At 40.2% G+C, this 12,395-nt stretch overlaps 1 protein-coding gene across 2 annotated transcripts in view; it reads left to right on the top strand.

Moving 5' to 3' along the window:
• Positions 1–12,395, top strand: part of KYAT3 (kynurenine aminotransferase 3) — a 63,009-nt gene that overhangs the window by 14,327 nt on the left and 36,287 nt on the right. For both annotated transcript variants that reach the window (XM_007978048.3, XM_073008627.1), the window contains exons 2-3: positions 9,024–9,082; positions 9,673–9,817. In XM_007978048.3, coding sequence (XP_007976239.3) covers positions 9,027–9,082; positions 9,673–9,817 — 201 coding nt within the window. In that variant the 5' untranslated portion in view covers positions 9,024–9,026. The remainder of the gene's footprint in view (positions 1–9,023; positions 9,083–9,672; positions 9,818–12,395) is intronic.

A 12,395-nucleotide genomic window follows, 5' to 3' on the forward strand; every position in this document is an offset into this window, starting at 1 on the left:
AATTAAACAGGCATATTGGCACACATATATCATCCTAGCTACTTGGGAGGCTGAGGTGGAGATCACCTTAGCCAGGAGGTTGAGGCTGCAGTGAGCTATGATGGTTGCACTGCACTCCAGCCTAGGTGACAGAGCGAGACCCTGTCTCAAAAAAAGACACCACAACTCCACCCGCAGAAGTAATAAAATCTCATGGAAGCATGAGCAGCCAACACAATTATATAGCAGGAAAGAAAAAGCAAAAAAGCTAGGAAGGAATACAACAAAGTTTCTTTTTAAGATCTGTATTTAAACAAAGACACTTAGGAAGTGGTACAAGTGCTAAGGAATGAATTAATACTAAATGTCATCAGTGTGATGGTTGGAACATCAAAATATACATAAGATATATATTATACATACATGTGTATATTATATACATATGTACATACATGTGTATGTATTATATATATACATATCTATATATAATACAGTTATGCTTCACTTAAAAACTGGGATACATTCTGTGATCATAGAGTGCACTTACACAAACCTAGATGGTATATAGCCTGCTACACACCTAGGCTATATGGCATAAACGATTGCTCTTTGGCTACAAATCTATACAGCATGTTACTGTACTTAATATTATAGGCAACTGTAACATCATGGTATTTGCATATCTAAACATAGAAAAGGTACAGAAAAATGCAGTGAGATAAGAAAATGGTACATCTGTGTAGAGCACTTTCCATGAATAGAGCTTGCAGGAATGGAAGTTGCTCTGGGTGAGTCAGTGAGTGAGTAGAGAGTGAATGTGAAGGCCTAGGATGTTACTGTACACTACTGTAGATGTTTTGAACACTGTGTACTTATGCTATACGAAATTTATTAAAACTTTTTTTTGCCGAGTGCAGTGGCTCATGCCTATAATGCCAGCACTTTGGGAGGCCAAGGCAGGTGGATCACCTGAGGTCAGGAGTTAAAAACCAGCCTGGCCAACATGGTGAAACCTCGTCTCCACTAAAAGTACAAAAATGAGGAAGGGCATGGTGGCTAACGTCTATAATCCAGCACTTTGGGAGGCCGAGTAGGGTAGATCACCTGAGGTCAGAGTTTGAGACCAGCCTGGCCAACATGGTGAAACCCCATCTCTATTAAAAATACAAAAATTAGCCAGGCCTAGTGGCAGTTGCCTGTAATCCCAGCTACTCGGGAGGCTGAGATAGGAGAATCACTTGAACCCGGGAGGTGGAGGTTGCAGTGAGCCAAGATTGCGCCATTGCATTCCAACCTGGGTAACAAGAGTGAAACTTCGTCTCAAAAAAATAAATTAATTAATTTTTTAAATACAAAGATTTGCTGAGCATGGTGGCACACGCCTGTAGTCCCAGCTATTCAGGAAGCTGAGGCAGGAGAATCACTTGAACCCAGGAGGCAGAGGTTTAGTGAGCCAAGATCGCACCACTGCTCTCTAGCCTGGGCAACGGAGTGAGACTCCGTCTCAAAAAAAACAAAACAAAATGAAAAACCTTTTTTCTTCAATAATAAATAGAAGACAAATTCACCTACTGTAACTTTTTTACCTTATAAACTTTTTAAATGTTTAATTTTTGACTCATAATAACACAAACTATACAAAATATTTAAAAATATTTTATGTCCTTATTCTATAAACTTTTTTCTATTTTTAGAAATTTTATTTCATTTTTTCACTTTTTTGTGTTAAAAACTAAGACACATACGTTAACCTAGTCCTACCCAGAACTGGATCATCAATATCGCTGTGTTCTACCTCCACGTCTTGTCCCAGTGGAAGGTCTTCAGGGGCAATAACATGTATGTAGCTGTCATTGCTATGATAACAATGTCTTTAGAATATCCTGAAGGACCTGCCTGAGGCTATTTTACAGTCAACTTTTTTTTTTTTTTAGTAAGGGTACACTCTAAAATAATAATAAAAGGTATGGTATAGTAAATACATAAGCCAGTAACATAGTTGCTTGTTATCAGTATCGAGTACTATGTACTGTATGTAATTTTATGTTCTAGACTTTTATATGACTGGCACTGCAACAGGTTTGTTTATACCAGCATCATCACAAACACATGACTAATGCATCGTGCCACAATGTTACAATGGCTCCACTAGGCAAGTAGGAATTTGTTTTGTTTTGTTTTGTTTTGTTTTGTTTTGTTTGAGAGGGAGTCTGGCTCTGTTACTCAGACTGAGGTGCAGTGGTGTGATCTGGGCTCACTGCAACCTCCGCCTCCCGGGTGCAATTCTCCTGCCTCAGCCTCCAGAGTAGCTGGGACTATAGGCGCATGCCACCGTGCCCAGCTAATTTTTGTATTTTTATTAGAGACAGGGTTTCACCATATTGGCCAGGCTGGTCTCGAACTCCTGACCTTGTGATCCACCCGCCTCAGCCTCCCAAAGTGCTGGGATTATAGGCATGAGCCACTGCACCCGGCTGCAAGTAGGAATTTTTACCTCCTTGTAGTCGTTTGTTTGTTTGTTTTTGAGATGGAGTCTCGCTCTGTCACCCAGGCTGGAGTGCAGTGGCATGATCCCAGCTCACTGCAACCTCTGCCTCCTGGGTTCAAGCGATTCTCCTGCCACAGCCTCCTGAGTAGCTGGGACTACAGGCACTTGCCACCACGCTTAGTTAATATTTGTATTTTTCATAGAGACGGGGTTTTACCATGTTCGCTGGGATGGTCTCAAACTCCTGACCTCAGGTGGTCCGCCCACCCCAGCCTCCCAAAGTGCTGAGACTACAGGCATGAGCCACCATGCTCAGCCTGCTCCATATAGTCTTATGGGACTACCATCATATATGCGATCTGTCATTGACTAAACGTGTTGAGGCAGCACATCACATGACTCTGTTGTATATATAATGTAAAGCTTCAATAAATGTACATCAAAAGTGAATGTGTTTAGTTTGATAGAACCAGATGACTATAACATTGAGGATATTATCTTTCTTGTGATAATTAGTAGTTTTGTTACAATAGAGTACTCACCTTCCACATCAAACTTTAAAATGAGGAGAAAAAGAGCAGAGACCATATTATTAAAATGCACAGTAGAAACACCAAAATGCAGGGCTGCGTGCTGTGGCTCATTCCTGTAATCCCAGCACTTTGGGAGGCCAAGGTGGGCAGATCATGAAGTCAGGAGATCGAGACCATCCTGGCTAATGTGGTAAAACCCCATCTATACTAAAAATATGAAAAATTAGCCGGGCATGGTGGCACATGCCAGTAGTCCTGTGTCCGGAATTTATTCCTTCCTGTGGGTTCTTGGTCTCGCTTACTTCAAGAATGCAGCTGTGGACCCTCACAGTGAGTGTTACAGCTCTTAAAGATGGTGTATCCAGAGTTTGTTCCTTCAGATATGTCCAGAGTTTCTTCCTTCCAGTGGGTTCGTGGTCTCGCTGACTTCAAGAAGCAGTGAGTGTTACAGCTCTTAAAGGTGGTGCGAACCCAGAGAGTGAGCAGCAGCAAGATTTATTATGAAGAGTGAAATAACAAAGCTTCCACAGGATGGAAGGGGACCCGGGTGGGTTGCCTCTGCTGGCTGGGGTGGCAGATTTTATTCCCTTATTTGGCCCCACCCACATCCTACTGATTGGTCCATTTTACAGAGTGCTGATAGGTCCATTTTACAAAATGCTGATTGATGCGTTTACAATACTTTAGCTAGACACAGAGTGCTGATTTGGTGCATTTACAATCCTTTAGCAAGACCCAGAGCACTGATTGGTGCGTTTTTACAGAGTGCTGCTTGGTGCATTTACAGTCCTTTCAACAGAGCGCCAATTGGTGCATTTATAATCCTCTAGCTAGACAGAAAAGTTATCCAAGTCCCCACTCAACCCAGAAAGTCCACCTGACTTCACCTCTCAATCCCAGCGACCCAGGAGGCTGAGGCAGGGGAATCACTTGAACCCAAGAGGCAAAGGTTGCAGTGAGTTGAGATCGTGCCACTGCACTACAGCCTGGCCAACAGCGAGACTCTGTCTCAAAAAAAAAACCACCAAAATGCGTTGCAAGACAACAAGACACTGGAAATAACAAATGCCCAGCAACAGGGGAATGAATGAGTAAAATATGGTACAAAAACAATCAAAAATATACATTGTAATTAAAAGTGAAATTTTTATGACTCAGAAAATTCATAAAATACTTAAGATACAGTACTTTGTTAAGAGACTATTTAAAATATTTTTTAAATGACACATGATTGCAACTACAAATCCCTACTTCATAGATCTAAAAGACAGTAACAGTTTGGGCCCCCCATGAAAGGGGTGCTCACTTCTGCTCTTTCCTGGTCCTGAAGTGTGGTATCCATCTGCTTCCCAAGCCTGCTTCTCTGTTTTCTCCTCTCCCCTCTCCAACCATGAGCTTTGCGTTTTCTATATCTGGCCTTTTCTTGCACTTATTATTACTGTTACTAATATTAAACTTTTTGGCTGTAACCTTGGCTTCTCTGGATGAAGACTTGCTTCACAGCCCATACTACACAGATATCCACAGCCTCAATTCCCCCAGTTCAGCCTATCATTTAGGAAGACTTTTTCTGTAGCTGTCCCATCTCACCTGCCTCAGATCTTATGAGAAGAGTCCTAAAAATATATACAATTGAAACTTTGATGTACTAGGGTCTTAAGATCATGGGTTCAACATATACTATTAGTGTTTTTCTTCTGTCCAAAAAAGACTTAATCTTTTCCTTACCTTTGTCAAGATTGCCACCTGGTGGTGAATTTCTAGAACTTCATTGTTTTAGCTTCAAGTTAGCAAAAGTAAGGTTAAAATATGCTACCTTTGATTTCACTAGCAGTTTTGCGTTAACAACATGGAAGTATAGACCTTTAATCGCCCTGGTAGCCAAAGTCATATAACAGGGTTAGCTGATCCAGAAGTTATACAAGCCTTATAGACATTCCCTTACTTGCCTGGGACTCATGCCCTGATTTCCCCATAGGATTCCAGGTTTATTTTAATTACCTGACACTGGATCTGCTCTGGAAAGTAGTTCTTACTTAGACAGTGAGCATTTGCATCTGCTGCTGAATCTTGGTGACTCTGAACATTGTATAGTGTCTTATAAACTTTCACCAGTGTGTTAGTTCCCTCAGCTTGCCTTAACAAAGTACTACAAACTAGGTGGCTTATTAAATAACAGCAGTTTATTCCCTCACTGTTCAGGAGACTAAAAGTCTCAGATAAGTATCAGCAGGTCCAGTTCCTTCTGAGGGCAGTGAAGAAGATTGTTCTATACCCCCAAACCCCACTATCATCTGGTGATTGCCTGGAAATCTCTGCCTTCCTTGGCTGGTAGGAGCATCACCTTAGTCTGTGCCTTCATCGTCACACAGGGTCTATGTATATGTCCAGATCTCACCTTTTTATAAGACCACCAGTCATACTGGATTAGGGTTCACGCTAATGACCTCATCTTAACTAATTACATCTGCAGTAACCCTATATCCACATAAGATTACATCCGGAGGAACTGGGAGTTAGGACTTCAACATATGAAACTAAGGGGGGACATGGTGCAACCCATAACGACCATGTATCTCATTATACCTCCAGACTTCATTTCTGCCATGTTGTTTTTCACAATTATTTGCTGCTCTTTCCTGCTGGACAGTTACATTTCCTTGCCTCACTGATGTGAAGCTTAGCCATGAAATTGCTCTGCCCAATAAAATATGAAAAGAAGCGATGTGTGCACATCCTAACAGAATCTTTTAAGAGCCTCTTCCCTCTGCCATGAAACAGGCAGTGTTCCAGGTGGAGGCTGTTTCATCAGCCTATGTTTCAGAATGACAGTGACACAGACCAGGGCAGCAGCTGAACCTCAGTGGATATGTAGTATGAGCAAGAAAACCTTTATGATTTTAGGCCACCAAGACTTTGGGGTCATTTATCACTGAAGCATAAATTAACTTTAGCTGACTAACACAGCTAACTGACACTATAACTTCACCCTGTAATGTGAGTGAGGTTTTTTAAAAAAATTTATTCATCAGATAATTATTAAAAACTTGCTATGTGCTAGGCATATAACTATATGTTGGACACTGTGATGATGTCGCCTTGGCTATGCCATGGTACCCAGATATTTGCCAAACATCAGTCTAGGTATTGCTGTGAAGGTATATTTTAGATGAGATTAACGTTTAAATCAGTAGACTTTCAGTAAAGCCAATTACCATCCATAATATGGGTGGGCCTCATTCAGTGGAAGACCTTAAGAGGAAAAGACTGAGGTCCTCAAGGAAGAGGGAGTTCTTCTGACTCCAGTTGCAGCATCAGTTCTTCCCTGAGTCTCCAACTTGCTCTGCAGATTTCAGATTTGCCAGCCCTCACAAACACATAAGCAAATTCCTTAAAATAAATGTATGTATAGCTCACATTTATTTCAATGTTTCATATTAGAAGTGTTTCGGTCGTTATTTAGAAGTATAGCAATGTTTTTGTGACCAGAAATATGCTGTAGAAACTGAACTCTTATTTATCTCAATTAGCCTATGGTAAAATTGGTCATGCTGTATATCATTTTGCTTAAAGTTACAGTTTCCAAGAACCTATATGACACTTTTAAGTGATGACTTGTTGTACTGCATTTAATGGAAGCACATAGGAGAAGCACCTGACCCTGACTCATGGAACCAAAGAAGGCTTTCAGGAGGGAATGAAGTCAAATTTGAGAACTGCACGTGGCAGGTGGAATACGAGTTAGCCAAGTGCAAGGAAGCGTGGTGGGGACCAGGAATTGGACTGAGTAGAGAACATACATTCTCAACAAGGGCATGACGTCCCCCAGGAGAAGAAAATGGATGCTTGGCAGACAAGATAAATCTTAGCTATCACACTGTTTTGTCACCATCCAAAGCTCAATCCTACCTGGCAAAATTACATTCCTCTTAATATTTAATTGAGGGGAGGGAAGATGACTAGGAAAAAAATTCTAGGAAGGTCTCCTTAGGTGGGCAATGATTTAAAAAAAAAAATTGAGAAACATTGGTATAGAAAGAGCATTTGGGCATAGCAAAGATCACACATGAAACTACTGAAATGAGAGAGAACATGGACTATTTGAAAAATTAGAATGGGTGTGGCATAGAATTGGGAGGGAAGAGGAAGCAGGAGGAACAATGAGAGAAGAGGCCGGTCTAGAAACAAATTTTAAAGAAAATTAAACCTGAAAGTGCATTTCAACCTCAATTACCTAAAGAATTTTAAGTAAAGTTGGACTTTGCATCTAAATTATCTACAGCACATCATCCTCACTTTTTTATGTATAAATCATCCTTTGTGTTTGTGGTCTCTACTGAATGAATTAAGCTTTAAACATTGTTTTAGAGACAGAAAAGAGCATTTGTTAAGATATATGTTTCTATCTATCATGCTAGAACTTGGTAGTTGTACAACTGTTGTCTCTGGAATGGCATCAAGTTCAGGTGGGTAATTATAATGCTATTCGAGCAAGCGTTTTAACCTCTAGAGAATTTTCATGTGATTTACTTCACTGGAGTTTCAAAGACTAAAAATATGAGACTAAAAAAGGTATTTTTCTTGGTTCCATTATTTAGAATAGAATGAGAACAATGGTCTATTTAATAACCATGATCGTTATCTTCTTCCCAGATTGAATTAAAATTACATTAATATTCTATTAGAAAATTCTTTGCAAAAATGCTGTCAATCATTTTTTTATTTCTACCAGCTTGTTAACAATGAACTCAAAGCTAATTCAATACTTTTGAGAGATAGTATAAAACTCAATTTTAGAATCTAAAGAACTAAAAAATTATATGCTATGTGATAATTTTAATTCCTATTTTTCTACCACCGCCTTAGCTTGCTTGGTATAAGTAAGCTCATCCTAAATTTATAATATACTTTTAAGAGGCAGCATTCTAATAATAATTTTAGAAGGTCTTATTATATAAAAGACAGTATGAAATTATATAATAGTTCTGAGTATGGATTTTGGAGTCAGACTGTCTGGGTTCAGATCCTGAGTTGAACTTGCTTGGGTTTAAATATTACTGGCTTTCATAAACTTGAGCAGATGTGAAAAGCTGTGTGATGTTAACCTCTCTGTACCTCTGTGCCTCATAGTTCTTAACTATGTAATACAACTACTACATATTTTTTAAATATACGTTAATAATGAGGTAATTATGTAAAGCACTTAGAATAGTACCTAGTACATACTCAGTACTCAATAATGTTAGCAATAATTACGGAACCCCTTAGTGAGTAGCTTTAAAACCATTTGTTGAGTCTTTCCTATATGTCATACAAGGAACCTACTTGTGGAACTCTTAGTATATCTTACCTAAAATGATCTTCAGAGCATGGCTGAAGATATTTTTTTAAACTGACTTTTTAAATATTATTATTGTTCTCTTTACTACATTACAAGCCTTCAAACTGATTAGCTTTCTAGGCTAGGATGATACTTTTTGTCCTTAGGTGAGAAGATGAACATCTAAATTTCATTTTTAAGAAGCATTCCTTCCAGCCAAGCATGGTAGCTCACACCTGTAATCCCAAACTTTGAGAGGCCAAGTTAGGAGGATCACGAGGCCAGGAATTTGAGGCCAACCTGGGCAACACCACAAGACCCTGTCTCTATAAAAAATACAAACAAACAACAACAACAACACAATAGTTTGGCACAGTGGGATATGCCTATAGTCCCAGCTACTCAGGAGACTGAAACAGGAGGATTGCTTGAGCCTGGGCAGTTGAAGTTGCAGTGAGCCAGGATCACACCACTGCATCCCAACCTGGGCAACCATGTCTGAGAAAAAAAAAAAGGCATTCCTTCAGTAGTAGGTGGGAGATGAATTCCTCTTCAGAATTTTCTGTCGGAGTCTAAGATTTATCTTTATGGAACTACTATTTACATGGGAACAGTAGGGGAAAGGAAGAAAAGTGACCCATGATTTACTGCCATTTTAAAATTTTGACTAAGGCAATTCCTTTCCAATATTTATGTATTTCAGAAAATGTCATTGAAATTCACAAATGCAAAACGGATTGAAGGACTTGATGGTAATATGTGGTGAGTATCTTAAAATAAATAATAATAATTTAGTGAAGTTTTCCTACATATTTGCATATCTTTAGATGGGAGTTTTTTGCCCCATCTATAAATAAAGGTCCTCATTTAATTCATCCATTAAATGAAAATGGAAGGAAGTTAGCAATCCATATACTGAATTGTTCATTTGGCACATGTGCCATGCCCTGTGCTGGACACTGGACATATGGCATAGAAAAGGACAAATGTTAATGCCCTCATGGAACTTACCTTCCAATCCAGGAACTTTTCTTATTAGTTATATTCTCTAATAGTTGATGAAAGAACTTAGCAGCAGCTGGAATTGTTGAGAAAAAAATATATATATGGTTAAAATATGGGTAGCGTGAAACTGAGGTTTGTAAGGGACATTGGATTCATAAATTCAGCCATCATTCGATTTGGTAAACTGATTTTGTGGGTGGTAAATTTTTGTTGGAAACTCGTTTTTTAAAACCTATAGGACTAAACTAGGGTCTTATTTGTCAGTTTTGTGGTAAGACTATAAGATGTAAAAAAGCAAACTTTATAATTATAGAACTTATTAATGTTAGTATTTTTTTCAATCTTAGGATTGAATTTACCAAATTGGCTGCAGACCCTTCTGTTGTGAATCTTGGCCAAGGCTTTCCAGATATATCCCCTCCTACATATGTAAAAGAAGAATTATCAAAGATTGCAGCAATCGATAGCCTGAATCAGTATACACGAGGCTTTGTAAGTATATCAAGACTATATGGGGCATGAGCTTTTATTTTATATTAGGGTGTATGTGTATGTGTGTGTGTGTGTGTGTGCACTTCTGTCATTCATATGTAAGTGACTTTCTGGGACCAGCTGTCCCATCCTAGCAACACAGAAACTTCTACCCTTGCCCTATGTCCTGGGATGAGCCTTCCTCTACTTCCAGCCCTTCTACACTTTTCTTTTGGCCCTTACTTTACTGTTGCTCCAAGATAGGATCCTATGGCAACAAGATAAGGAACAATATTCTCTTGAGATGTGTCTTTTCTATCTCATCAACATTTATGCAGCCTCAGCACTGACCCTTTATTTAATATACTCTATATCCAACTAGTTACCTTTTTCCTCCCTGTCCCAGCTCACTCCCATCGTTTTGTAATGAAATGCCTAGGATAGCCAAAGATTTTCTAAATCAGATGTACCTTTGAACTGTAGACTTGTATCTGTTGTGCCAAAAGCCATGCAGTTATCATATGTCTGACCACTTGTCTTTTCCTTTCATGATATTGTGGGAAATGGGGAGGGGAATGGTATAGGAGGAAGCCTTTTTTGGCTTTTATAGTGGTCTAACTATAAAAATCTATAGAAGGATTTTGCTTTGGGAATAGCACAGGGAAAACCAGTGAAACTTACTTGTGTCATAGGGTTTGACACTGGTGAGAATCCCTGCTCTTCATAGACTCTCAATCCCTGGCCCACCCTACAGACCCCCATCTCAGACCTACTCAATGTAACAGCCTATACAAATCCATAATGAAAGGCTAGAAATAAACCAACAATAGAGAAAATTAATGAAACCAAAAGCTGGTTCTTTGAAAAGAACAGTAAGTAAAAGTTTTACCTAGATTGACCAATAAAAAAGAGAAAACTCAAAGTACCATATGAAGAATGAAAGAAGGAATCTAATTACTGATCATGCAGACATGAAAGCAATAATAGGATAATATTAGGTATAATTTTATGTTAGTACATTGACAACTTGGACGAAATGAACAGATTATTTAAAAGATACAGGAGGGGTGCGAGCAAGATGGCCGAATAGGAACAGCTCCAGCCTCCAGCTCCCAGCGGGAGCGACACAGAAGACGGGCGATTTCTGCATTTTCAACTGAGGTACCGGGTTCATCTCACTGGGGAGTACCGGACAATCGGTGCTGGTCAGCTTGTGCAGCCCGACCAGTGAGAGCTGAAGCAGGGCGAGGCATCGCCTCACCTGGGAAGCACAAGGGGGAAGGGAATCCCTTTAGAAACTGAGACACACAACACCTGGAAAATCGGAAAACTCCCACCCTAATACTGCACTTTACCAAGGGTCTTAGCAAACGGCACACCAGGAGATTATATCCCACACCTGGCCGGGAGGGTCCCATGCCCATGGAGCCTCCCTCACTGCTAGCACAGCAGTCTGAGATCTAACTGCAAGGCAGCAGCGAGGCTGAGGGAGGGGCACCCGCCATTGCTGAGACTTAAGTAGGTAAACAAAGCCTCCGGGAAGCTCGAACTGGGTGGAGCCCACCGCAGCTCAAGGAGGCCTGCCTGTCTCTGTAGACTCCACCTCTGGGGACAGGGCATAGCAAAAAAAACAAAAAGGCAGCAGAAACCTCTGCAGATGTTAATAACCCTGTCTGACAGCTTTGAAGAGAGCAGTGGATCTCCCAGCACGGAGGCTGAGATCTGAGAACAGTTTGCCTGCTCAAGTGGGTCCCTGACCCCTGAGTAGCCTAACTGGGGGACATCCCCCATTAGGTGCAGACTGACACCTCACACCTCACACAGCAGGGTACACCCCTGAGACGAAGCTTCCAGAGCAAGAATCAGACAGCAATACTTGCTGTACAGCAGTATTCTATCTTATGCAACCTCCGCTACTGATAGCCAGGCAAACAGAGTCTGGAGTGGACCTCAAGCAATCTCCAACAGACCTACAGCTGAGGGTCCTGACTGTTAGAAGGAAAACTAACAAACAGAAAGGACACCCACACCAAAACCCCATCAGTACGTTACCAGCATCAAAGAAAGACCAAAGGCAGCTAAAACCACAAAGATAGGGAAAAAGCAGGGCAGAAAAGCTGGAAATTCAAAAAATTCAAAAAATCAGAGCACATCTGCCCCTCCAAAGGAACGCTACTCATCGCCAGTAACGGATCAAAGCTGGACGGAGAATGCCTTTGACGAGTTGAGAGAAGAAGGCTTCAGTCCATCAAAGTTCTCAGAGCTAAAGGGGGAACTACATACCTAGCGCAAAGAAACTAAAAATCTTGAAAAAAGAATGGAAGAATGGATAACTAGAATAGTCAATGCAGAGACGGCCATAAACGAACTGACAGAGATAAAAACCATGACACGAGAAATACGTGACAAATGCACAAGCTTCAGTAACTGACTCAATCAACTGGAAGAAAGAGTATCAATGATTGAAAAGCAAATGAATCAAATGAAGCAAGAAGAGAAGTCTAGAGAAAAAAAGGAAAAAGAAATCAACAAAGCCTCCAAGAAATATGGGATTATGTGAAAAGACCAAATCTACATCTGATTGGTGTGCCTGAAAGTG

The sequence above is a fragment of the Chlorocebus sabaeus genome, chromosome 20 (genome assembly GCF_047675955.1).
Source record: "Chlorocebus sabaeus isolate Y175 chromosome 20, mChlSab1.0.hap1, whole genome shotgun sequence".
Classification (NCBI taxonomy): domain Eukaryota; kingdom Metazoa; phylum Chordata; class Mammalia; order Primates; family Cercopithecidae; genus Chlorocebus; species Chlorocebus sabaeus.